The 27,703-nt window shown below is 25.8% G+C and overlaps 1 protein-coding gene across 1 annotated transcript in view; it reads left to right on the top strand.

The window, feature by feature from the left end:
* Positions 1–12,375: 12,375 nt before the first annotated feature.
* Positions 12,376–27,703, top strand: part of LOC132926342 (uncharacterized) — a 157,545-nt gene continuing 142,217 nt past the window's right edge. The window contains exons 1-2 of the mRNA XM_060990693.1: positions 12,376–13,106; positions 21,049–21,313. Of these exons, the coding sequence (XP_060846676.1) occupies positions 21,052–21,313 (262 nt within the window). The 5' untranslated portion in view covers positions 12,376–13,106; positions 21,049–21,051. The remainder of the gene's footprint in view (positions 13,107–21,048; positions 21,314–27,703) is intronic.

Raw genomic sequence — 27,703 nt, 5'->3', positions numbered from 1 at the left:
ATACCCGCATGTGTTGTCTACGTCTTACACACGTACGACATAGACAAAACTCGTTTACGCCGTCTGAATAGAACTCGCTCGATTTTGGTTCTAGAGAATATATATATATATACATATTATACAATTAAAATATGACAATATTTCGGAGGTTAAGACGCTGAGTTTTTTCTATTATTTCCAATATAACGTTCATTATACTCGTTTAGAATTAGCGAAAATTTCAAACGTTTAAATAACATTTAATTTTTTTTAAATACTCAGCGTCTTATCCTCCAAAAAATTGCCTTCTTTTAATTTTATGATAGGTAGGCATATTTACTTTAGAACTAAAATTGAGCGAGTTCTACTCAGACTGCGTAAACGCATTTGATGTACATGCAGTGCCGGCACTATGATTTGCGAGGCCCTGTGCAATTTATAAAAGCGAGGCCCTCTCACCCGACCCCCCCCCCCCCCGAAAAAAGCCATCGGACAAGAGACAACAAAAACATAATTGTTACAGTATTATTTTTATTTTTATTTTAAGATAGCCTGAAAGTTTAAACTATAATATTACTATTAACTATTTATTACATCAAATACATCACATATTATGATTTTATTTTGTACAATTTTGTACAGTATTGTAAGACAACAACATTAAAAAATAAATAAACGTTAACACATTGTTTCATATTGTATTAAATTGGTTTTAATTATTGGCAGAACTGGAATCTGGGTGTTCATTGTTAATTATAAAACAAAAAATAACTAAATATAAATATTCTCAACTGCATAAAAATAAGAGTAGGTATTAAGTATAAGCTAAATAACATGTAATGTACGTTTTGTAACAATAGAATAATTATCATCTAAATATAATATTAATATATTTTCTTTCTTGCTTTATTTGCCGCGAATGTATCAACAATAAATAATAAATCAATATCTAAATTTAAACTATCTACAATTTCATTTTCTATCAATGCTAAGCCACTTAATTTTATTTGTGATAAACTATTTCTTAAATAATTTTTTATTATTTTTAATTTTGAGAAACTTCTTTCAGCTCCTGCTGAAGCTACTGGTACACCCATATTCTACACTAGTTTTATTATTTTTGATGAGCAAAGTTGAATTTTACTTTCTAGTGGCATAGTTATTATTTTTAATTTTAATATTATAAGTTATAGTTTTTTTTTTGCCTGGATGCTATTTACATAATCAAAATTTGTAACACGCTTAAATATTAAGATTAAAATCGATATTGATAATTGTTATTTAGTATTAATAAATCATAATCGATTAATCGTTGGTCTGGTTGGTAATTGGCCCCTGACAGTTACTTTTTATTTTTTATTTATTACTTTATTAGTGTCTAGTAAATTATTATAGTAACGTATTTACGATTTAAAATTTCGGTTCGAGTTTAGTTCGACATACGATTAAATGTTTGATTGCAGACCATATTTTTGAGTTCGACCCACTTTATTTAAAGCATAATAAAATAATATCCTTATTCTAAAATACATTTGATTAGATACATTGTTCTAACTAGTTTATTACCTATTTACCTGTAAAATAGAACAGCTATACCAATGGGCAATGAATACGTAGCGTTGAGGATAACAAATGTTTTGAATAATTTAACAATATTGTTTTCTAGTCTTGTATAATGAAATCGGACGACTCAGGCGACTAAGACTTAGATGACGGGCAGCTAACTAAGAATAAAAATAACATTTGCTATCGGTGTAACGGGTGTATTTTTCCTAAAATCGTCTTCGAACATCGTCAACATACGGCGACGGCCGACAATGGAAAAATACAATTTTACGAAATCATACCAGTGTATATAAATATTATAATAATAGTAATTGAAGAGTCGGCGAGAAAATACCCAGAATATTCTTATCGTACTTAATCATTGTGTATTAACTTAGAAACCGGCGATCGTTGAAAGAACGTGTTACGTGCTGTCCAAATAATATTTAAAAGAAATTATACTAAGTTACTTGATTTTACTGGATACTGCTGTAACATTTATAAATTTCTACATAGCACGTTAATCCCACCGACCTTTAATTTAACCCTTAAATTATTATTCTATTATCTGTTTGCCTATAGCTATCGTATACCTATGTGGCTATGTAAAATGTTTTCCGTTCTTTAATAACGTCAGTCAGCAATCATAATTTAGATTTATAATATTCATTTTTCTATTCAAAGATAATTTTCTAACTTGACTTAAAAATCAATTGTTGACTGATTAATAAAGATAGTATAATACTATAATATGTAGACAATGCAGTCATGTAGATATCAAATCATCAAATACACCTTAGTCGTCGCTTTACTACTACTACCGAGATCAATTAATCGCTGACGGATTCCTTTTCTAATTTTTTTAGTGTTTTATTGTTTTTTATAATGGTGAATGAAAGATCTATTTACCATAAAAATAAACTTTATTAAAAATAATATTGATCAATATTATTGTTCTAAAAAGACTTGTAACTTGTAAGGTATACATATTCAATTTTAATTTTTAAGCGAATTATGATCATTTTTAAATTTTAATATTGCATATACTCATAATTTACTTAATGTTTAACTATGTTCTTATCTTTTAGTTTTATGATAGGTTAATTCACTCTCTATTTAGGCTACATAACCATACAAAACACAGGAACTCCTAAATGTAAGTTTTTGTTGATGCAGTAAATATTATATATAAATATTATTAGTATAAAAGTAATACAAATATATATAATATAGGTACTCATTAATATTAAGATAACTAATGAATATGATATTTAATAATAGAGTTTAATTTTTGTTATATAATTTTTTCAAGTGTAAATATTTAAAATTTAGATATTTTAGTTTTTAGTAGATACCTATGCTAAAGTATACTAAATATAGAAACTAAAAAAACCAAAAAGTTAGTATTTTTAATCTAATTGTATAATTGTAAAATTTTGTTTTGATTTGATAAAAAAAAAGAATAGTTAGTATCTATTTAATAAAATAATATAAAATAAACAAAATTACATTTAAAGAAAAACATGTCAATATACTCGTACACATGTCTGCAAATAACATTTTTTTTTAATATTAATTTATAAAGACAATTTTGAAGTACACGAAAAATAAGTATCTAGTAAAAAATAAAAGTAATATATTTAATTTATTGTTTGTGATAACTATGCCACTTATTTTCAAACATATATTGCCTCTCTGATACATTATAATTTATAATTTATAATCCTTATTTTACGGATTAAAAATTGACTGGCATTTGGCAACGCACTCTGCCAATTGTTTATCTTGTTCTTTAATGAATTTTTAAGAGCATTCGGTCTTAAATTGGTTATTCGTTTTTACACGATACCTATAGTATACCACCTACATATAATAGGTATTAAAATAAAATAATGCTAGGTTATTGAAATTAACGATTAAAAATAATATTTTAACCTCAGATGGTGAGTGGTTATTTTATTTATTGATTATAAATGAATCATGAATAAAATTTATAAAATATAATTAATGTTAATAATATTCATTAATGAAATGTTTTTCTACCATAAAACAACAGACCGTTTGTTGGGCGAACGTGATTTGCGTATTTGACTGCTCGTCGCACTCGAAGAGCGGATTAACTTTAGATCGTCGACCGTGACTGCAGAAAGGAAACTAACTACCTATTTAGCTTGAATTATATTACGCATAAGCAGACAACTGGCCACTGGTAAATAGTCGTGCGATCATGGTTCGCGTTATGGCACAATTCCGACACACCGTACCGATCTACAAACGCTGTTTGTGTTCGTGGCACTTAAGTTTGAACAGTTTACTGTTCCGCCCAAACCTAGTTTTATGTATAGTATTTTTTTTTTATTATGATAACATTATCATACATTTATTGTTTTTATGTAATTTGTGCATTACTATCGAAGTGACGAAGACGACGGAAATTATTTTCTTAGAAAAAAAATTGCTGGATTCATAAATTAAGATATATATCTATCATAGACCGAAATTTAGTGAGAAATAGGTACTGCCGTACTAGACACGGAATAAAAAGAGATTAAACAAATCTATTGTCTAGTTTCCATTAAAATCTATCTATAATTTATGCAAATATGCACGAAAAATTATAAAATATGCATGAAAACATGTGAAATATGCAAAAAATTATTCAGTTCATTATTCAAAAACATATAAGGTCATTATTGCTTATTGACTATTGTAATTACAATATATTAATATATACACAAAAAAAAAAAAATTAGAAAAAACTATACCAGAAAAAAATTGTATTATTGATAACTAAAATATAGCACATAACCGGTTACAGTATTTGACATATTGTTGAACTGTGAATATAGATAAAAAAATATATGTTTTCTTTTTTTTTTAAATTTTTTAGTAAATATTATATATGCTCAATATACATATGAAAATCAAGAAGTATACACTTTTTTTAATTTAAAATCGCCAAAATATGCAAAGTTTATGAAATTTTAATTTTAAATTTTTAAACTCAACATTATATAACTCGGATTTCTAGCTTAGTCTGCTATAAATCTAGAGCATACAGAACAATATGCAACTCCTATAATTTCTGAACCCTAATAATAATATTATAATATATTATATTTCTAATTTTTGCGTGCAGGCTCCAATAGTTTTGCCAGAACTCTTTGTCTGCTATTCCAATGACTGAGGTCAGTGAAATATTTATAACTAGATTTGTCCTTCTAAGATCAGGAATGAGCTTTTCAGTAATACGAGTATACTCATGCTGTTATTCAAATGGTCATCAAATAACTCTCCCAGTCTCCTTATTCCTTCCCACAGTGTTGAACACAGTTTCATCAAAATTCACTCATGGTCCATTGAATACTATTTATAATTTTATACTGTGTTTATTTTCCTTCTAACTTGTCTATCGATTCACATGAATCATTTACTGCTGATCCAGAGAATATTTTAAGCTCAAGGTTTTTTAATAAAAAATAAAAATAAAAATTGTATTTTAATATAAGTAATGCACTGATATTTAAAAGTATTTTTTAGTTTTTACAATCTCCTTTTGAGATACGTGTATAGACCACCAAACAGACATTTGGTACAAGATTAGTGTAGTTGTGGTCGCTTTTCGTAATTTTGTAAAACCTGTTTTCTTTTCATACATATATTATTATGTTAACGATATTTTCAGCGTTAATTGGGTGCTGCGCACATGCGCTATCACTCAACAAGTCGAATGATCGGAATGTTATAATAACATAGACCAAGCTGTCAATTCGGTGAAACAAACACAAAAATAATAAACGGAACTATCGTGATAATTGGTATTTATCATATCCTTGGCGTGTTATTTTTATTGTATGTATTATACATACTCCGAAACAAGGACACATGCAGCTAAGGGAGATGGACTAGATGTTCAATAACAGACTAAAAAAAAAATCATATTCAACATCTTAAAATAAATTATAATCATCTAGTAGATACATATTGTTGTGTTTATATAGGACTATTTTAGATTCTGAATGAAGCCAAAAATATATTAATTTTAGATAATGATGTGTGTTTTTTTTGTGTCTGTCAACGCCTTTTGGAGTAGTAAAATGCTTCAATTTTTAACTTAAATATATTTTCTGGTAGTAAAATCCCTACATTTTTTTTTATCTAATAATATTGAAAAAACTCCGAAAATTAAAAAATAAAAATTTTAACGCAAAACCAGTTTTGATATTATATGTTCTTTTGTTGTAATAATTATGTCTAGAATAACTAAATACATTGTATGCTATTTTCACCATATATTAGCATTTTCTATAAATTGTAAAATATTTTAATTGTACTGTTTATAGAAATGTCGATAAAAAATTATGCTTGAAAACAATTTAACTATAATAAAAAAGATTTATTTATTTTTGTCACAATATTCCTTATAATTAAGGGAAGGGCTAATACATTTCGTTTATGTAAAATTGTCAAATTTTATTGTTTGATTATTTATTTTTATATTTTGTAAGTACCAATAAGAATTATTCTTTTATACTAATCTATACTATACAATAATATTAACTATTATATAACTCAATTTATTAGTACATTGATTAGCTGTTTAAGTTATACATATATAAAAATGTTAACAGTAACTATAATAATTTTAATCTTTTTTTTGTTGCTGTTTTACTTTGAATTATGAATTATTATGTATATATATATATATATTATAGTATTATAATTATAACTGTAACATTGTTAAATCGTATTGATTGTCATGGTTAATTTAATTAACACTTTATAATAATTATATCTAGATACTTATACTTCTGTTAATTATCTGAAACATGTATTATAAAACTTAAATAAATTAACGGTGAATACAATTTATAATATAAATAAAATACGAGTACCTATGCTAGCACTTCCTACTTCCACCATTTATGTATTAATGTATAATTTTTAATATACGTTGAACGTGTCAATGTATGTTAATAAAATAATAAATATAAATACTGCCATGGCGTTTCACCATTTTAGCCTATCGTTCACTGCAGCTATCAACATAAATCAATAAATTACAGTACTTGGCATCTTATTGACCACATAATTTTAAAAAATAAAATAAAATTAAATAAATATAAATTTAACATTTTTCCAACAGTATTGTACATCGTCAATACATTAACGCTGTAGCCAGTTTATAATAAATCATCGAGTGAATTATATGCCGCGGCCGTGGCCGTTTCGGCAATTCGGTTGCATATAAGTACTGTCCCGAATTAATGAATTCAAATTATGTCGGCCGGTTCGATAAATACGAGCTGCGTTCGTATATTATTAGGTACAATATATAGGTATATAAGTAATAACATGTGTAATAATAATTTCTAAATATATTTCAAGTAATGTAGATCACTTGTAATACTACACAATCCTCGAGTAGTTCTATCTGTATACATATTTCGTGTTCATTTTTATTTACATAATAATAATTCCTGCACAATGTATTTATTTCAAGTTTTAGGTACGACTTATTGAAATTACACAATATTTTGGAATAGTTGTATTCAGTAATTCGAGCATTGTCGAACAAAATAAATAATGATAAATGTAGTATGTGAACAATGTAAACTAATTTTTTTTTCAAAAAATTTTGATTAAATATGAATGATAAGGTACCATGATAATGACCAAATGATAGGTTCAGTTCAATATAAAAGCAAAAAAAAATAATTAAAATTCATAGAACAGCTTTGAAAACTATTAAAAAGCTAATGCAAAGCTACAGGTATTTGTATAATTGATTTTTTTCGCTGAAAAATATTTCATACAAATTTAAATTGTATTGATAACCTGGTGATTGATTTATTTATAAAAAATATTCACTATATCAAAGTTTACTCAAGTTTTTTAAAACAAATTGTTAACTTTACTTTCGGTAAAAATAAAACATTTTATATTCTTTTTGAATTATTTAAATGACAACATATATTTTTAATTTTATATTCTGAAGCAGAATATTTTTTGAAGTATTTTGATAGATAAAAATCGAAATTCGGAAGAGTAGTTTATTAAGTTATAACTTTATAAGTATTTATAGTTTAGTTAAGTGGGGTAGTAGACCAACATTTCATACTTCAAAATATATATTCCGCTTCAGAATATCAATTGCAAATGAATGTTTTCATTCAAAAAAGTAAAAAACTTAAATACCTAAAATAACGATAAAAAATATAAATTTAAAAAAAAAAAATGTTTTATTTTGATTGAAAATTATGTAAAATAAATATTTTCTAAAACATGAATTAATTTTGAATTAATGAGTGTTGTTCGATAAAAAAAATAGTTTTATAAATAGATGTTGATGAATTTGATTAAAGTTATAGTTAAAATATATTTAAATTAAAAAAATTGTGGATAATGATTCGAGTACGGATTTTATTTTTTTCTATTACTTATATAACGTATATATGTATATCAGCTATAAATTCAATTTATACTAATTAGAAACAAATTAACTAAATTTTATTTTTGTATTTCACTGCTTTTTCGGATAATTTTATACATTTTGTTTGCTTGCAAGTAAGTAATATTTCGTAATATTTTTCCAAAATTTGGTCTAAATAAACGTATTCGACATTGTTCAATCGATTTTATCTCGTTAAGTTTAATTGAATTGATTGATTTATCGATAAAAGTAGGAATCTGTTTTCTTGACAACTTTTCAGCGTGTGTTAGTAGTCAGTTATTTATTTTTATAAATTATCTTAAACAGAATAAACTAATGGTTCAAATTTAATGCTTTTTTTAAGCTTTTTTAGAAGATTTGTAGATTTTTATTGCTTTATTTTAAGTGCTATTTTCTCTAGTTGTCATTGCTTCAAAATCCGTAATCTAATACCCATAATGATCAATCTTACCAATTATTAAGCCAGGCAATAGACTACATTTTTGCAAATAACGGAAAAAATTTCAACCAAGATTTTTAAGTTTTAATTAAATATTTCTTATAACATACTAAAAGTCCTCATAGATCGGACTGATGGTTTTTTTATAAGCTCATGAAAATTTAAAAAATATGAGCTTTTTAAATATTTCAAAAATATTATAAATATTAAGAAAAGTTTCAAATAAAATTTGTTAATTAAACTATTTAAAATAAAAAATGTATGTTGTATTTTTTAATTTAAACAAATACTAGGCAAGATATATTTGTTTAAAGATTGAAAGTTAAAAAATAATTAATAATTTTTTTTCTTTTTCTGTTAATTTTTTTTTACTCTGTATTAAATATATTTTTATGTTTTATGAACTAAAGGTGAACAATTTAATTATAATACAAATATTTTTTGAGATATTCAAAAAGCTCACATTTTTAAACTTTCATGAGTTCATAAAAAAGCTTCAGTCCGGTCAATGGGGACTTTAGTATGTTATATAATACATTGTTTATTATAACCTTAAAAAAAATCTTTTTCTTCTTTGCCTGTCCTAAATAGAATATAATCAATTTCTTAATATTTTAATTTCATATTATGTTGATAATTTGATATTTTTTCCAAATCTATAAAAAAAAAAAACATTATTTCATACAACATATATTTTACTTATAATATTATAATATAAATAAATTTCGTAGCTGTAGAGGTATTGTTTTTACGCATTATATTACTATATTAGCTTTTAGAAAAAAAGAGCAAATGCCTAAACCGTACTAATTCATAGCTATATAGCAATGAGCAAAAACAATTGTTATAAACCGGTATTTATGTAATACTTAGTAATAATATTTAGTTAAGAACCATATAGTGTATCGTGTATGGATATAAATATATAATATAGGTAGGTATAAATAATAATATCGAATAATAAACTATCGACAATTATTATTTTATTGTATTCAAATTACGAGTAATTGTAACGTATAGGATACCACCAAGATAAGTTGCCGAATATCGTAGTTTATAGTATAGTACAGAAGCTACCTATCTAACATAAAAATAAAACAATTTTAAAAGGAAATTATTTATACAAAACTTTTTAAGATATTGTTTTGAATTACTTCTACAATTATTCTATTTCCCACAATAATACAACACTCGGTAAATTATGTATCAGTCACCAATTTTAATCATCATGCAAAATTAAAGTAAATTCTTTTCAAACAATAATTTGACAGTCACATTCAATGAATATTAAAGGCGCTGTTTTCAAGCTACTCGAAACGAAATAAATTCATAAGTTATGATACCTAGTAAATAATATTACTTATTGAAAACTGTAAGATGATTAAATGGGTTATAACTTTGAAAACATATTCTTACTAATAGGTTACTAAATGTTGATCAAAGCGATTCTTAATATTTGTTTTTTCAACTGGTATTTTATCATATTGATCATAAAAACAGTATTTTTTTATTATAACCATGGATATTGTATTAGTTAAAGGTACCTATAACATATTAAATAAAATAAAAAATACCGTTATAGTAATTAAACATGTAAATGAATCAGAATCCGTTTTCAAAATTAAAACGATTTAACTAAAATCCAACAATTTTGAAACTTGATTTTACATAATTATATGATGAGTGATGACTGCAATCCTATTAAACAAAATATAAACATAGGTGTATCTATCTAAAAGTGTTACTTACACAATAGTTTAATAGTCATCATGCAAGCATCTAACGAGGTGTCTTATAGCCTAGTCCTATATAACCTGGTCTACACTAGTCTAACGCCTGAATGCCTATAATAACAGGTACTTACATTATCATCACGTCTAAAACACGCAACAATAATCAATATATTATATTGATAATAATATGTATACCTAATAATGTGAATCCATGAGTCATCTGGTTGGTTTGCAGTATCTTGAATGCATATTGTTTCTTGTATTTTTTTTTTTTTTTGTTAAAGATACAAAATATAATATAATATATTTTTCAAATTTATAACAATAGAATGAATAACATATTAATTTATTGCATTTTATAATATTAGTTATAATGTTATATATACATATATTACTTTGATTAGATAATTATTAATTATTCAACGATACATTTTTTTTTATTAAATATAATACGCACCATCCTTTTTTCTTTAGACTTCGTTGAGCGTTTTTTTGTTGCTACAAGATTTGTACATTCACAATTTTTTTTTAGCCGATGACGGTAGCAGTAGGTACTAGTTTCTAGTTGCTCTCCCGAAACCACCTTTACCTATATCAGTGGTTTTCAACCGGAAGTATACGGAAACTTTATTGATAGTACGTGATATGACTCTTCGTGAAAAAAATTATACTGCTTATAGATATTAATAATTTAAATTATGTATTAAGATTTAAGACATCTAGTTTTACGACATGCGTTCAATAATCACTTAACCCGTTTATATAGTATACATAGTATATACCACTGATGACGTGAGTCTGTTTATATTTCTATCAATGAAAATTAGGATCTCCTTTTAAGTTGTTACCTCCGTGAAAATTTTCAAAATTTTTAGTTTTTACACTGGGATATTATAATGGCTAAGAATCGTTTATCAGGAAGATTAAAATTTTTAGATAAAATATTCAAAAATGTATGTTATTAAAAATTATCAAGGTTTCATTAATACGAATAATACTTTAAGTTAAATTAAAAAAATATATATATATATATATATATTTAATATAATAAATATCTTGTTTGGGTTTTATTTGACTGTATGCAATGAATAAATAAAAACAAAATAAAATGTAGTTTTATAAATGTTATAATATTGTAATAACTAATAAATCATTAGTAATATGAATAACATTAACTGTCTGCAGTATACTATTATATAAGTACCTACCTACAATGACGTATGATGTATGATCATTATTATCGCATAATTAATATTAAAATGTATTTAGTTGTGCAGTATAATACATTTATACACAAATATCTAAGGCGGATTCGTATAGAAACTAATACATATGTGTCATTTATAAATTCATGACATTGATGCAGTGGCGCTAAAGTTCCTATATTTTACCAACTTGTTCAATTTTTAAAACGATAAGCTCGCCACCATAAATATAATATCACTATTTCCCACTAAATAGCTTATTATAATAGATTCATCGTACCTCATAACTCACAATAATAATAACTATCAATAATTAAGTTAATTATTCCATTAGCTGCCCGGAATGTTCAATTGCATCGGATATACCTACGGCTATATGCCTATATAACCTATACGGTTATACGTTTGGCACCTGTGCAGAGGTCTGATATAATGTAAAATGATATTATTATTATATTATCCGTAAATTTATCTTACGTTTATACTACGCATTCAATCAATTATATAATAGTATATAGTTGCAAAACAATGTAAATTATATTTAAAATTTAAAAAAGTCTAGAAAAACTATGTTTAATTTCGCTACATTTCGCTGTTTGTATATAACAGTCAAGTGTTGTACTGCACTGTATCTACAAACTCACTGTATTCGAGTCACTTGTATCGCGTATCGAGATCACTCGGCGTGCGCATCGATACAAAAAATAAATAATAAATAATAACAGGTGCAATAGGTGCAGCGTCTACGAAGAAAACGCAATAGGCTGCGGTATATATATATATACGTTATATATTACAATATAGCCGATTTCGTACCCATCCGCGGCTGCTGCACAAGTGCACAAAGAAAACGCGATCGTATAATATATATATATATATAATAATAATAATAATGTACCGTACAAGCGTATATACACCGCCTAATTGAGATACCGTTGGCGGCGTGTGGCGTTAGTGTCGCACGCGTCGGGGAAAACCTCTTTTGGACGCGGTACCACGTACACGCTCGCGGAAAGCGGTTGTAAGCAGTTGGCTGACCGACAGCGACGGGGACGTTTGTCGCGCGGTGCAGTCATGTCCGTCCGGTTCTGAGCGATCGACGTGCCGGTCCACGTGGGTTTTTGCGTAAATTCAAAACGACGATGTCGACAACATTTATTTTCGGTCCGATGGCGGACGTTCGCGTCATATCGTTTTGATCGCAAAAAAAATAAACAATAACAATAATAATAAAAACCAAAACAATTATCGTATTTTTTTGTGTAAAAAAAAAAATATATATATATTTAAATAAATAATAACGTACAACGATACAACGATATTGCTCTCGTTTGAATTTACTCGGGTTTTAATTCCGTCAAAAAGTTTTCTTACGTTACAGTATTAACTTCCTACCGTATGTTTCGTCGACCGTTTATTTCGTTAAAACCGATGATGTAGTATTATTATAGTCCAGTCACTGGCGTTTACATATTTTTAGTTTTTCATCACTATATTATTATTGTGCAATTATATAACCGAGTTGTTCAGTGAAGAATTTAATTTTAAAATTACCTAAATTATTTAAATTCAATAAAACGGTTATTAGCAACATCGTTCAAATACAATTATGCGGATATACCGCCAATGGCATATCCGAGAGCAGTCGATGAAATAGCTGGCTAATATAATGGCCTAAATTTTTATTTACGACAATAATAGATGAAAACCACTTTGAATTATTCATTTTGAGGCACTGCTATACTATATAGGTAAGGTAAAAATTATGGACATAATTAACTATATAAAATTATAATTATATTAAAAAAAATTATGTGGAAATGTTTATACGTTATTTTGCTCACGTTCGTCTGTTGTAGATTAATTTGCAGTGTCTAACCTTAAAAATTGTATCTACAACAATTTTGTCTTAAATGCTTATAAATAATGTAATATGCCGTTTATAATTTAGAAATTTGTAATAATGTAGATTAGAATTTATTAAATTCTGTTTATTAGAATCGAATTATGATCAATCATAATTTGTAACCTAATTTCAACAAATTAATTATATTAGTATTTTACTTGATTCGGCATTGTTTCATTTGAGTTTGTCAACTCATTTCAATAATTTATTATATTTCCATTGTCCATTTAACAAGCATCCCCATTTTGGCGTATCTCTATAATCTGTATTTCTATAAAAGCCGATTTATTTATTAACAAATATTAAATAATAACTAGTCTATCTATCATAAGATTTAAAATTGTAGCTAATACGAACTCATTAAAATAGTTCGATAAATCTTTAATAATTGTATCATTCGTTTGTGTTTCTAACTTACTGTAAGAATATCAATTACGTGCAAATCTAAAGATACTCCAGAATATGAAACATTTCGTATATTTTTAATTAGGTTGATGTAGGACATAGGTAGGTATTTTAAAAAACGTTTCATCGATCAACCTATCATTTAAAATTAAACATGTAATTTTTACCAAACAAAACTAAGGTCAATGTTTTTTTTAAATTGTTGTAAACAAAAAATTAAAAACTATCAAAAAGCTGAAAATAAACGTCAAACGTTTTGAACTATGTATTAACTATGTATTTTAAGTATTTTTGAAATTAAAAACATTTATAATAATTATAAACACATACATAGATTTCAAACACTAACTAACTATATATATTTATTATTATTTTTCTCTAAGAATTTTTTACATTTATTTATTATGCCATCAGTGCGTACGAGCTTAATAATGTAAAATTGAAATAACACCCTGCGTACTATACGCATGACTGTAAAACAGACCTTATAGAAGCTATTTTGTAAAAGGTTTAATTGTTATATGCGTTGTATAAATAATATGTTAGTTAGATATATTATTTAGCTTTAAATCTTAACATAGGTTAAATCAAAAGTTGTTTTGTTTTAATTATTTCTTCATAATATTTATACTATAAACGTTTTCAACTTCGTAACACGGCATAAGCAATACTACAACGCTACACAATAGTATATTTATATATACTATATAGTATATATTTACTGAGAGTATAATACATGTGGTACCTAATCGTTTTCTTGACCGCGGTGATTTATTATTACTTAAGATGAGTGCTGTGCTTAACATCAATGTTTCAGTATAATTCAGTTTTTTTCTTAATATATAGATTTGAAATTCGTTATTAGGTCAATTGAACTGTATAAAATATAAATTAGCCATACAGGTACTCCTAAAGTAACAAACATCGTTGATTAGTATGTATACTTTTAAAATTATTGTGAGCTAATTCATTTTTTAGATTTTTAAATTCTGAGTATTTACACTATAAAAGTATGAATGACTGGTTTTTTATTTCAAGTGAATAGTTTGTAGGTGGTCGATATATTATTTAATTATAAATTGGTTCCTATTCGAATTTTATAAAACTTATGATTATTTTTTATTATTTAGTGAAAAATTATAATTTGTTAATGTGTAATTTTTATTTAAAATTTCAATCAATTTGCTTTTAAATTATTTTTATTTTGTAATTTTAGATAGGTACCAAAAGTTGAAATATTCATCCAAGATAATATTATATATTGTTCTAATTATGTTGAAGCATTTCAACTACTTATAAAATATACATAGATATGCAACAGAAATGTTTTATAGTTAAATTTGTCCATATAGAGTTAATTTGCTTATGATGAACTTTATTCTTTAACAGTGGATACACCCTTTATACGCTGTTACTATAATTCAGTTAAATAGATTTCAAATGGAAAAAGCTCCTAATGTTTTGATTTTATTATTTTTTTAATGCGTTTGAAGCTTACATTGACAGCTTTTTAATTTTTGTTGATATAGCTTAGCAAAAATAAATATATACTATAATCATAGTATAATCTATAAACAAATAACTGTTTGGTTACTAGTAAAAATTTTAACACTACTTAGTTTTTATAACTTTGAGACATAGAACTAGTTTTAACCAAGACGTTATTTTGTATTTTAAGTAAATAAAACATTAACTATGATTGGATTATAAGGGATTAATTTCACCATATGAACATCATTTAAAATAAACCACACTGAATTAAAAACTGGTTTCCTGATGTTTGCATTCAAATCTGGAACTTTATTTTATTGTTAATGTGAATATATATTTTATAACTTGTTTGTTAGCATTTATTTGGAAATTCAAAGTAGTTTATAGACAATTTTAAAACGTCAATCGAGTATGACATTTCTTTCTGCTGTTAATCTATAAAATAATACCTTAATAAAATATTTTGTAATATTAAAGTAACCATAAATTATTTGATGCTGAATAGTTGGCAGACGGCCAGACGATATTGTTGTTTTGATGGTTGAAGTAGTTTGTGTGCGAAAAAGAAACTTGTTTTACCAGAATGAATATATTAGAATTCCTTTTACGTTAAAGTACTTTTAACTAGTAAAGAAATGTCGTTTATTAAATAATAAAAATAAAATTAATTTGATCGTTTTGTTTACTTCTGACAGACTGTGATCATCATTAAGAATCAACTAATAAATAAATTTTACAGGAACAAGTGTTTATGTCAGCGACATACAACTTAAATTATAATTGATTCGAAAAATCTTTTTAAATTTTATTTACCAGTCATAGTGATCATAATATTAGACTCTATAATTGATAAAAAGCAACAACAAAATATATTTTGCATTATGTACTAAGATACAAAATATGTTTAAAAAAACAAATTTTTGAATGGTTGTTAAATTTTTAATTTTTAAATGTTCAGGAATGTATTTTCTTCCAGCGAAATATGTTTAACCATACACGAAAAAACTGTGATAAATAAATGCATTGGTCCTTTACTCATTAAACACAATTAAAGAAAACAAATCACAGCTATTATTTTTTTTTTTTAATACAGTAACTTAGCAAGTAGATAATAATAAAAAAAAAATCAACACATTTTTATCAGGATTAAGTATTAGGATTGTTTTAGGTCATATTTTTGCGTTCTTAGTGCATATTGCATGCATATAAGTGTGAGCGCTTTTAATCTTAAAATACTGTAAGTATATATTTTATAATTTATTTTATTTCGTGAAAACTTTTACTTTAATACACGTTAAAATGAGTACTGAATTAATAAGTAATAACTCTGCAAATTATAGAAATATTATTACCTACATTAAATAAACGAAATTACAGGGTTACTCAAATTTAAGGGCATAACCAATTTGTTTACTAAACTTAAATATTAGAGGAAATTGTTTTATGTTGAATTTTTAAAATATAGGTCAATCTATTAAATTATTCAATTCTAAATGTTATTTTTTGGTAGATCAAGAAATTACTGAAAATATAAATAGCAAAATCCCGTCCATAAGTTGAATATACTATAGGTACTAATTATTTTAAAATAAATATCTCGTTGTCGTTCAATAATAATAATTCATTATCATTATTTAATTATTCTTAGCGTACATTGTACAATCAATTTGAGTTTTAAGTATTGTAAAATATATCTATATTATCTTTAAATTCTGTCAATATAATATTTTCAGAAAAAAATTTACTGTTTCATAAATTAAATTTTTCTGTGATTAAAAAAATAAAAAAATTGTAAATTTCTTCTGGACGTTTTTCATAACGAACATGAAAAATCTACAGATATAAAATACGAGTTAATAGTTATTTTTTAGGGAAAAATTTTTTACAAAATGCTTAAGATCAAAAAGTCTGGATAATTAGTTTTTTTTTAGGAAATTATGAAATATGTAAATAATTAATACGTTTTATCAAACATATTATACATCAAAGAAAGTAACATGAATTAGTTTTGCTCAATACGTGTTTTTACTAATATCAGGGATGTTCAAAAAATTTAAGAAATCTGATGCACGTTTTGATAAAAGAACCATATTTTTTGAATTTTTAATAATATACAAATATAATAATAATAATATAATAATATAATATAATAATATACTTATACAGTAGTGAACAAACATCGACTGGGTAGGTAATTAGGTTTTTTCGGAAGTAGTACACTATTAATACCTACAGGTACAGCGGAATCAGAATATCGGGACGTATAACATATTATTATAACGTACATTTGCTGTAGGTAGGTTATACCTACAAAATGTAATATTATAGAACTGTAGTAACATAGGTACACTACCGTGTCGACTCCCGTATACGGATTGTTTTATATACGAGCGAAAATAAAAAGAAACCGAGATATTGTAACTCAACTCTTTATCCACCCGACGCCGACATCACTCGTATCGTCGTCGTATATAATATCGTAAATATATGAAGGACAGATGTGCTTTTATAGCGTGATTGATGTGCTCATCGACATTATCCTAACGATCGTTATCGGCGTTATCGTTATTCCTATTGGCTATTATCTATTGCGTGTGCGGGGCACATATAAATATATACCCCCGTCTATTGTTGTTTTTGTTTACATGTACACTGGAATAATGCATTATATATACATATATATATATATATATATATATATTATTATATCATATAATATACGCACGGTACATACACATATAATATTATTATCGTCATTATTATTATTATTATTATATCTTTACATCTGCATAATTGATTTAGTTGTTGTCTGTAACGCGTTCATATTGTTTTTAAATGCGTTGATGATAGTTGTGCTAAAGGGTTGGTCACGGGCTCAGCCACTGTATATACACGATTTTCTCTGCTATTAATGACGTTACATTATTATAATAATCACTGTCGGTCTCCAACACACAAATATTTATATATCTATATATATATATATTACATAAATATATACGTATATATTATATGTACCGTGTATACACACTATGTGTTCTATATATATATATACGCAACGCACATTATATTATTATGTACATAAAAGCACACGGTGGGCACAGTACCTACTTGACATCCGAATGCGTGTGCGCGCATACGAGTATATTATTTGTACGAGTGCTTGTGTGTTTGTACCTATACATAGTATACATACCTACCTACCTTCTATTCCAGTACATTTAGTATTATATTATAGTAGCGGCGACTCGCGCCACGTTTTAAATGCAATAATTGTTTATAGGTGTGTATGCATGTGTGTACTGTGTGTGTGCAGTCGCGTACTTACTACTCACTTTAGAAAACCTCAGAGGGGCCGGGAGCATTGGAGTCTTTAAAGAAGGAAAAAAAAATCCTTATTGCTGCAACATATAGCTCTTTAAAACCCATCATCATTTTACCCTTTTTCTCTTGGTCGATAAAGCCATATATGGCCACTCTTTAATCGAGTATCCGACAGCCAGCCTTATTATTATTATTATTATTATTATTACTCGGTAGTATTACACCACTATAGTTGTTGTAGTAGTTAGTATAGGTAGGTACAGCAGTATTATAGACAGTGTTAACAGTAGTAGCAATACCTACTATAGTACGGCCAGAATTGCGTATATTATTGGTATAATTGTGGGTTATATACACTTACACCTCTTGGTCTTATCCCATTGAATATAATAACGCGCGTACATTTCATTCGTATGGGAAATAAAAAAAAAAAGTACCTATACAAAAGCCAATACGTCACGTATTTTTTTTTATTAATTAATATGTGTGATGTACGTATAAGTCATTTTGAGATTTATTCGCGTTTATTATTGGACTTACGACAAAACACTAACGAGATTTGCGGGATCTGCGGGAAACCGTTTTTGAGCCCGATATTCAAAACAACCAAAGATCCTTTTCAAACCCGATCCGGAGTTGTTTACTTCCGAATTTATTTAGATAAAATATATGATTCAATTTCAACCATTTCTACTGTGTTTATTATATACTATATAATATAGGTAAAAATATTTAACTATATTATGCACATTTTTATAAAAATATTTTGACAAATTCGACTAACGTTACTACTGACTACTATATATGACTACATAGTATATACAACCTCATATAATAATACATTTTATATAAAAAATAAAAAATACTGATCAGGTCATAGGTAGTAATAAATCTTGATTAAGCAGTTGAATGATTTTTTCCCCATTGAACGCTAGACCGCATATTGATTTACAACTACGGAATAAATATTTAATTACATTAGTAATAGTAACACATATATAGTTGTATTTCGATTTAATTATAAGTTTTGTTTTTTTCTTATAAACTTTAAACTTATTTTTATACTTCTCTCGAATAATACATAATACAATAATTAAGATACGATACATCGAACAGTTATTTGTTATTAGATTTAAAAGTATTTTCTGATATTAATATAATACACCCTAAAACTAATAACTTTTTGATTAGGCTTAGAATAGTTAAAATAATTTATTTTACTATAGTTCTATATTATATTCGGTAGTTTGGGACAGGGGCGGCGAATATGGGGAAGAGGTGATAGCTCACACCGTTGAACAGCGTTTTTTTTTGTTATTTCTATACATAATTCTAATGTTCTATAATGATTATAGAACATTAGAATTATTTATATTTTATATGTTTGCGATATTATTTTAATAAACTAAATGTATTAATCGCAGCAATATAATTTTTTCATGATGGAATTCTCTCGTAACTGATATTTATAGTTTATAATATATAAATGTTTTTTTTTTTTAATCATCTGGTTTGGTGGAAGTAGTGTTCGCATATTATATCCCGTTCTGCAATTCAGCGATACCACAAAAAAGGCCAGTGGCGTGCCGAAGAATTTTCAATGGGTGGGGGGATATATTATGTTATACATTTTTAAGTAATAATACATTTAAATGAATTATAGTGATCCAAACACAACAATTACCTAAAAAAAGCCCATAGGAGAATATATCCTCCATCATTCCCCCTGCGCACGACACTGAAAAAGGCAGGTTATTAGTAATAGTCATTAAAAAACATATTTAAACTCTTTGCGTCATAGAATTTATTTGAAATTGATTTTTCAGTTTTTAACGAAGTTGTATTTAAACGTATCTAACATAAAAATGTGACTTATATTTACTGACCAACTACGCGTTTATAAAAATTTAAAAATAAAACAAATAATAAAACTAAAAATGCTGTATATATCATTTTCGAGTAAATGTAATGAAACATTCAAATTAGATTTAAAAATAAATGTCGCGTTTCGAATCCGATCGCGTGTTAAAGAATTATAAAATTATTGGCCTATTTATTGGCAAAATATTGTGAGTTCATGCGCGGTCTACCACCTGTATATAGTAGGTATTGTTGAATATTGACAGTTGACATAATATACGTGTGCGTACGAGTGTTGCAACGATAAAATGGGAATCAGGGACACTATAATAGTATAATGATAATTTAATTTACCCGCACACCCATATTATCACCTATGTATTATATAATATAAATATGACTCCTCGTAGGTACAGATTATTCGACCGGTATGATCTGTCATGAAATACAAAATAATTAATATAGTATGCTGCAATATGTTATCCATTTGAAGTCATATATATACTCATCAATACTCATATAATACCCGAGTAGACGTATAATATATATATATTTTTAAGATTTATGTTTCAAATATACACATTTCGTTCCGTAAGTCATTAAATATGTAGGCAAGTACAAGATTTGCGAGCATTTTAAACGTTACGATGTCAACATTATAATATATTATATAGTGTCTCCATCAAAACGATACAATTATGTTGCAGACAATGTCATTGGGTTCCATCGTCTTATTAACTGCAGTTTGGTTAGCGATGTCCAAGGTATTGACCTGCGAATCGCTCCGCAACAGCGGCAGTCACCGGGGCCGTCATAAATACAAGCGACGACAATTATATTCAGGGGAAAATAACAGCAACGCGCGCCTTCACCGAGACAACTCGCCGTTGCAACATAATCCGTCATTGTTACTGCTGGAGGACGATAACGAAGCAGACACTACTGACGTTACGTTCGAGTTGGACAAACCACGTGAGTGAATATTTTAAATTTATATTAAGTATGCAAAAACGTTTTATTATTTTTATTTTTTTTATTAAAATTAATACCTTTTATGCGGATCCTGGCAGAGATATTAATTTTTTTTTATTTTGTAAACATTTTGGATTCTAAGTGGAGGGATGAATATATTGGTTATACAACTATGAGTGTTTTTTTATTATTATTATTATTATTATTATTATTATTTATGTGTCTGCCGTCACGTTTTGAAAATATTAAATAATGCTTCAATCTTAAACTTTGCGGGTGGTTTCTGATAGAAAATTGATTATAGTTTATACTTTAAAAGGGTCAAACGTAGAAAATTCTCAGGACTCTGGAAAAAACTTTTACTAATCAGGAAAAAAACTAAAATAAATTACAAAAAAACGGGAATGTTTAGAATCAATTTTTTTTTTTTTTTTTTGTAATTCAAAAACGAATATTGTTAAATACTTGAAACTTTACCTCGAACTTTCGCCAAATATAATATAAGCTTTTTCTAGTCATAATGTTATTTCAAAAATATTTTGAACTTTATGTTCACATTTTACATTTTCGACTGTTATAATAAAAAAATCTGAGTTATTCTTATTATTTTCATAGGTAAAATGCTCTAAAACGTAATTCTAAGTTCCTTTTATTGTTGTTTTCATAGCTTAATTAAAACATATCAAAAATGGATACTCTCAATTTTCCATAAGCATCTGAATTACAATTTTTAATAAAACCATACAAATTTAAAAAAAAAATTTAAAACTTGACAATTTAATAGATGGTTTTTAATAAGTTCTTAAACTGAAATTAATAAAAAGTTTAACGTAAAACAAAAAGTTAAAACATTCCAAGCATTACTTAAATTATAATTTTCTATATTCCACTATTGTAGAAATGATAACGGAAAGGAAGATTCCAGTTCACTGAAATTCTCGGAAATTCCAAAAATGTTACCAAAAAAAAAATAATATTTTTTGGTAATTATTTTTTTATTTATTATAAAAAGTCATCGTCTCTTCGTTAATATACTTTTTACATAAGTACAACTTTATTATTTAGTATATTTTAATCATTTCAAAATGTATTATAAAATCCTACTATACTACAGGGTATTAGGTTGTTGTTTAGGTTAGATACAATTAATATTTTAAACAAAAAAAAAAGTGTAATTTTTTTCATAGTAAGTACCTATAATGGCAATATACACTGCTCAAATACTGATGAAATCTTTTTAAAGAGTTTTTAGATTCTGAGAGAAACGAAGAAAATATAAACAAAAGATTGAATAATAAAGTCAGTAGTCACACAAATGTTTTGTTGATTGTTCATTGTTATCGTAACACTAGGCTTGCTACTAGTGCTTGATATTGCATAAAATACTGAAGAAATAAAAAAGGCCGATTTACGAGTATTACATAAATTGTATTAAATTAAAATTGAATTATTATAATAAATGTGTAGGTTTAAATTATTATTTATATTACTTATCTATATATTAATGTTAGGTGTTTGTTTACTATTTTGTTATTTTTATTAATGCGATAAAATAATCAAGGAATTGTGATGGGATCAATCGATTTCACAAATATAGATACATAATAGTTTGTATATATATCTCAATTGAAAACTAATTTTTTGTTTTTATATTTTTAAGCAGTATAAGTGCTTTTAAATTCTGAGCCGAGCGATGATTGTATTGATTTTACAATGATGTTTTTTTTTACATTTTTTTATCTGTCACCGCCTTTCAGAGCAGCAAAAATGCTTTAATCTTCAATTTCAATATCATGTTTGGTAGAAGAGTGAATCTAGTTAATAAGTAAATATTTTCTAGTACCTATCTTAATAACAGAAAAAAAAAAACATAAAACGAATTATAGAAAATGAGAATTTTTACGCTAAATTAATTTTGTTATATTTCAAAAACGAATAACCGTAGTATTTACTTAAAATGTTCATAAAATGTACTTAACATTTTAAATTCACGGTTTTATTTTAATTTTTGTTGCATAAATGTCTATATTTTTGCACTCGGTAAAAAAGCTTAAAAATGTAATACAAAATCCTATATAATTTTTTTCCTAAAGAAATTTAAAAATATTAAAATAACATATTCACAATTTATATTTATAAACATACAAAGTTGACAAAATTGATCAAAATCATAAAAATTATTTTGCAGTTAAAATTAAAAAATTGTAACAAGAACTACAAAAATCTGTTGTCGGTATTAACAAAAACTTAAAAAAGTTATTAACAATAATGTATGATACAAATATGTAAAAGTATAAACTATTATAATTATACTCGTATTAGACTACTTGACCACTTTTTTTTAAATTGAAAAAAATTTAAATATTTTATTGAAAAACATTATTATTTAGCCTTATGATGCGTAAACTATAATTTCCGTTCTCATAGAGTCTGTATAATTCCCCCGTATTCCTATACATTCCCAAGAATTTTAAATATAGGTTACATACTTTTATAGTAAAAGAAAAATGTTGAAGTTAGTTCAGAGAAGAGTTCAGAAAAAAAAACCATCAAGTTTTTTTGAAGTAACAGATTTCAGTTTTGGAGAATAAAATAAAATATACGTGGTTCAAAAAAATGTTGACATATTAATGGGGCATCTGGAGCAGATATGTTATGTTTACATTTGTTAGTAAACATTTAAAGCAATAATTTGAAATACGATGCCGATCGGAATATTTATATATATATAGACATTGATTATAATATCGTTGAGAAAGCCATATAATAATCAATCGACACGACGATTGATCTTATTGATTATATTAGTCTGCTTAATTTTATTCTAAACTATATAATAAGTGCGGTGCACATCAAAGAAGATGAACTCCAGGTCGAGTTAAATAGATATCAAAACTTAAATTTTTTCTATTTCTTTTTTATTTATTGATATAATAATTTCAAATTTAATATTGTAACTTCTATAGCCACAATTAGTATAGTATTTTTCTAATATTAGAACTCCGTAATTGATTTTTTTTACAATAACACATAAGTTATTGTTTTATAGTTGTAAGTTGCACAATGTTGATACTTACTTAAGTACATGTATTATTGATAAATCTTAATTTTTCTAAAAAAATTGTCGAGAACAATAATTGTCTTAAGTAAATCTCAGTAAAATATTAAACATAGATCATTCGGCTCATCAAATGTTTCATGGGAATATTCATTTTTGATTTATTAAAAAATTATAATATTAAAATTGCTTTTTAATTGTTACGAAATTAAAATATAAGTAAAAAACCTATACGGAGACCTAGATAATTTTTATCTTAATATTTGTTAACATAATAACTATTAACTATGTAATATATTAAAACTGACAGAGGAATATATAGATTCATATAAACGTACAATTTCACTGTTCTGCGTTAATAAGACTGAAATCACACATGCGAGTATGAAGTCGATTTCAGAAATTATATCCATAATACCTATACTATACCTACCATATATTTTTCCTATAAGCACAAAACTAATAAAATAAAATTATCAACCATGATTTATAGTAATAAGTTTTTGTTATCAAAACATAACTTATGTCCTAACAAATTATACGAACACTGGCTATTATATAGGTTGGTGAAATTATATACTTAAGTACTATACTAATAGTACTAATAGGTTTATGTAGTAGGTATACATGCCTATTATATTTGGTATATACGAACCACAAACACGAACTACAATATAGTATCTACCATTTAGCATGTTGTTTATAGAGAATTAAAGCACGTCAATCTAATAAAATCCTTGTCCTATTATGGGCTATAACCATTATTTTTTAAATCTCTAAAAAAATAAACATTGTTATTTAATATACATTAGGTGAAATTAACCGTGTTTTTAATAAAGCGTGATCTAGATAATGTGCGTTTTATACCGCATACGGATGATTTTGATTTTAAAAATAATGTAATATATTTACTAATTTATTGTTGCAAAATTCGGTAGATATTCACAGTAGTACATGATAATATGATAATTATAATTATCGAAAGATTGCACGGGCGTTTATGTACCTTAATTTAGTTCGTCATTGATATTATGAACTGGCTACTTATTTCGAAAAATAAATAAATTAGACATAATGTACTCCTCTTTGCGGCTACTGTGTTCAGTTTATTACCATTTTGTATTTTTGTTGTTTTTTCCCACAACAGGATGATAATAAAAGTACCTACCCATAAGTTTAAAGGGACGCCGAAAAATATTTTTATGTAAATGAATCTTAATCAAATATTCTAAATAGGTAATAAATAGTTTGCATAAGACTTAAATTGCAATTTCTATAATACATTTAAGAAAGGAGTAAAACCATAAAGATTAAATGTAAAGAGACTAAGAGTGTATACTGTAGTATAGACATTGTATGGATAGCTTTTATAATACCAACATTCTAGGCCCCCGATAATAAAAATAAATGTATTCCTGTTCAATATTACATAGATGCCAATAAAATGCATACCCTATAATACATGCGCCTATATACGTACGATATTACGTATTTTAAAATTGCTCATAATATTTTGCTCACACTACCGGACTTAAAATTGTTTTAAAATAACAAAAAAAAAAAAAAAAAAAACGTTAAAAAGTTAAATTAATATAATTATTATTATTGCAATTTTGGAGTGGTCAGGAAGTGAACATATTTATTTTATTTTTATACCTCGCAGTTGTTAGATTACTTTTGGAAAAATTGTAGCATTGCTATAATGCTAATGCAATTTTTATATAAGTGCTTTTATTATTATTTATTTTTTCATTTTTTGTATTATGAAAAAAAGTCGCAACGGCTGCAGTTGACCAGGACGGCTGTTAAAATTACATTTAATTGGACACTTACCCTCTGTGGGAGGGTAATAACCATTTTGGTAAGTTAAAAAAATGACAAACTTTTTGAGTTTTATAAAAGTCCAAATGTAATTCTGGGTGTATATATTATTGGGTAACATTCTATTATGCTAATATATTACTCTTAATCATTTTTGACTCGGTACCACATTATACACATTTTAGTATAATATCTTGAACACCAAAATATATTTTTCCTCATAAAGGACGGCCATCATTTAACCTGCGATTCCGCTATATTTATATTGTATATTATAATATTAAAAATAACTATATATGGACATGGGGTTTTATTTTAGACATTGCTTTATAATGTATAATACCCTAATACAGGAGTCACCAATTAATATTTTTTAAACGTCACATTAGAAATCTGAACATTTTTTCATCAAAATTATAATTATGAACATATAATAATAACAAATATAATTTTGTCGTAGTATATGATATTATTTATTCTTTGTCTGCGGGCCGGATAAAATTTGTTCACGGGCCGTATACCACCCGCTGGCCGTCATTTGGTGACCCCTGCTCTAATATTATATGCTGGTAATCTCATAACTGAATATCTATTTATCTAAAATTCAACAGTTATATTTATTAATTTACCACTATTAACATTGGTTATACTATAAATTCCTTACAGATTATTCTAAAATGATTTAGATTTCTCAGTTTTTTTTTAAAATTATTTTTAATTTATAATATGTTTAAAATGTTATTAATTACGTATATTAACCATTTGATAAACCCAAAATAACATAAAATTCAGAATTACTTTAAATAACCAAGAACGTTATATTTATGAGTTTTATTATTGTCATCATTTAATATTACTTGATTTGTCTCTTAAAAAATTATAGCAGCAGAAATTATAGTTAGGGAATCATATTCCTATTGGATATTAAATTTTTAATATAAATATATTTTTTGATATAATATAATACATTCTAATATTTTATATTTTATCAATTGTGTTTTTTTTACACATTTCTAAAGTCATATATAACACATGCAAAGTATAATTTACACAGTAAAACTTCCATATAACGAATTATTTTTGAGAAGCATGGTATTCATTGTTAATCATTTGTAAATTTATCTTTGTATAAATAATCTGATATTTCTATGTAACGAATTAACTATTTAATATGAAACTCGTTTTTGAAAACGAAATCGAAACATTTTACGAAAAAAGTACAATTTATAAAAATGATAAACAAACGAACTCATTAATTATTTCTCAATAATAATTTAAATATGATAAATATGTAATAAAATAATAAAATTTATAATATGATATGTATAATGTTTTATGTTTATTTTTTTATACAATATATAGGTAGAATATGAAATATGTAATTTTGTGAAAAAAAAATAGAAATATTTTTTTTTTATTCCCCATGCGACTTTGGTATATGGAAGTTTTACTGTATATATTGTATTTGTATATTGTTTAAATTAGGTAAATAATTTATATATATTTTTAAA

Source organism: Rhopalosiphum padi, chromosome 3 (assembly GCF_020882245.1).
Source record: "Rhopalosiphum padi isolate XX-2018 chromosome 3, ASM2088224v1, whole genome shotgun sequence".
Classification (NCBI taxonomy): Eukaryota; Metazoa; Arthropoda; class Insecta; order Hemiptera; family Aphididae; genus Rhopalosiphum; species Rhopalosiphum padi.
The sequence above is the reverse complement of the archived record's forward strand: the minus strand, read 5'-3'. Positions and strand labels throughout refer to the sequence as shown.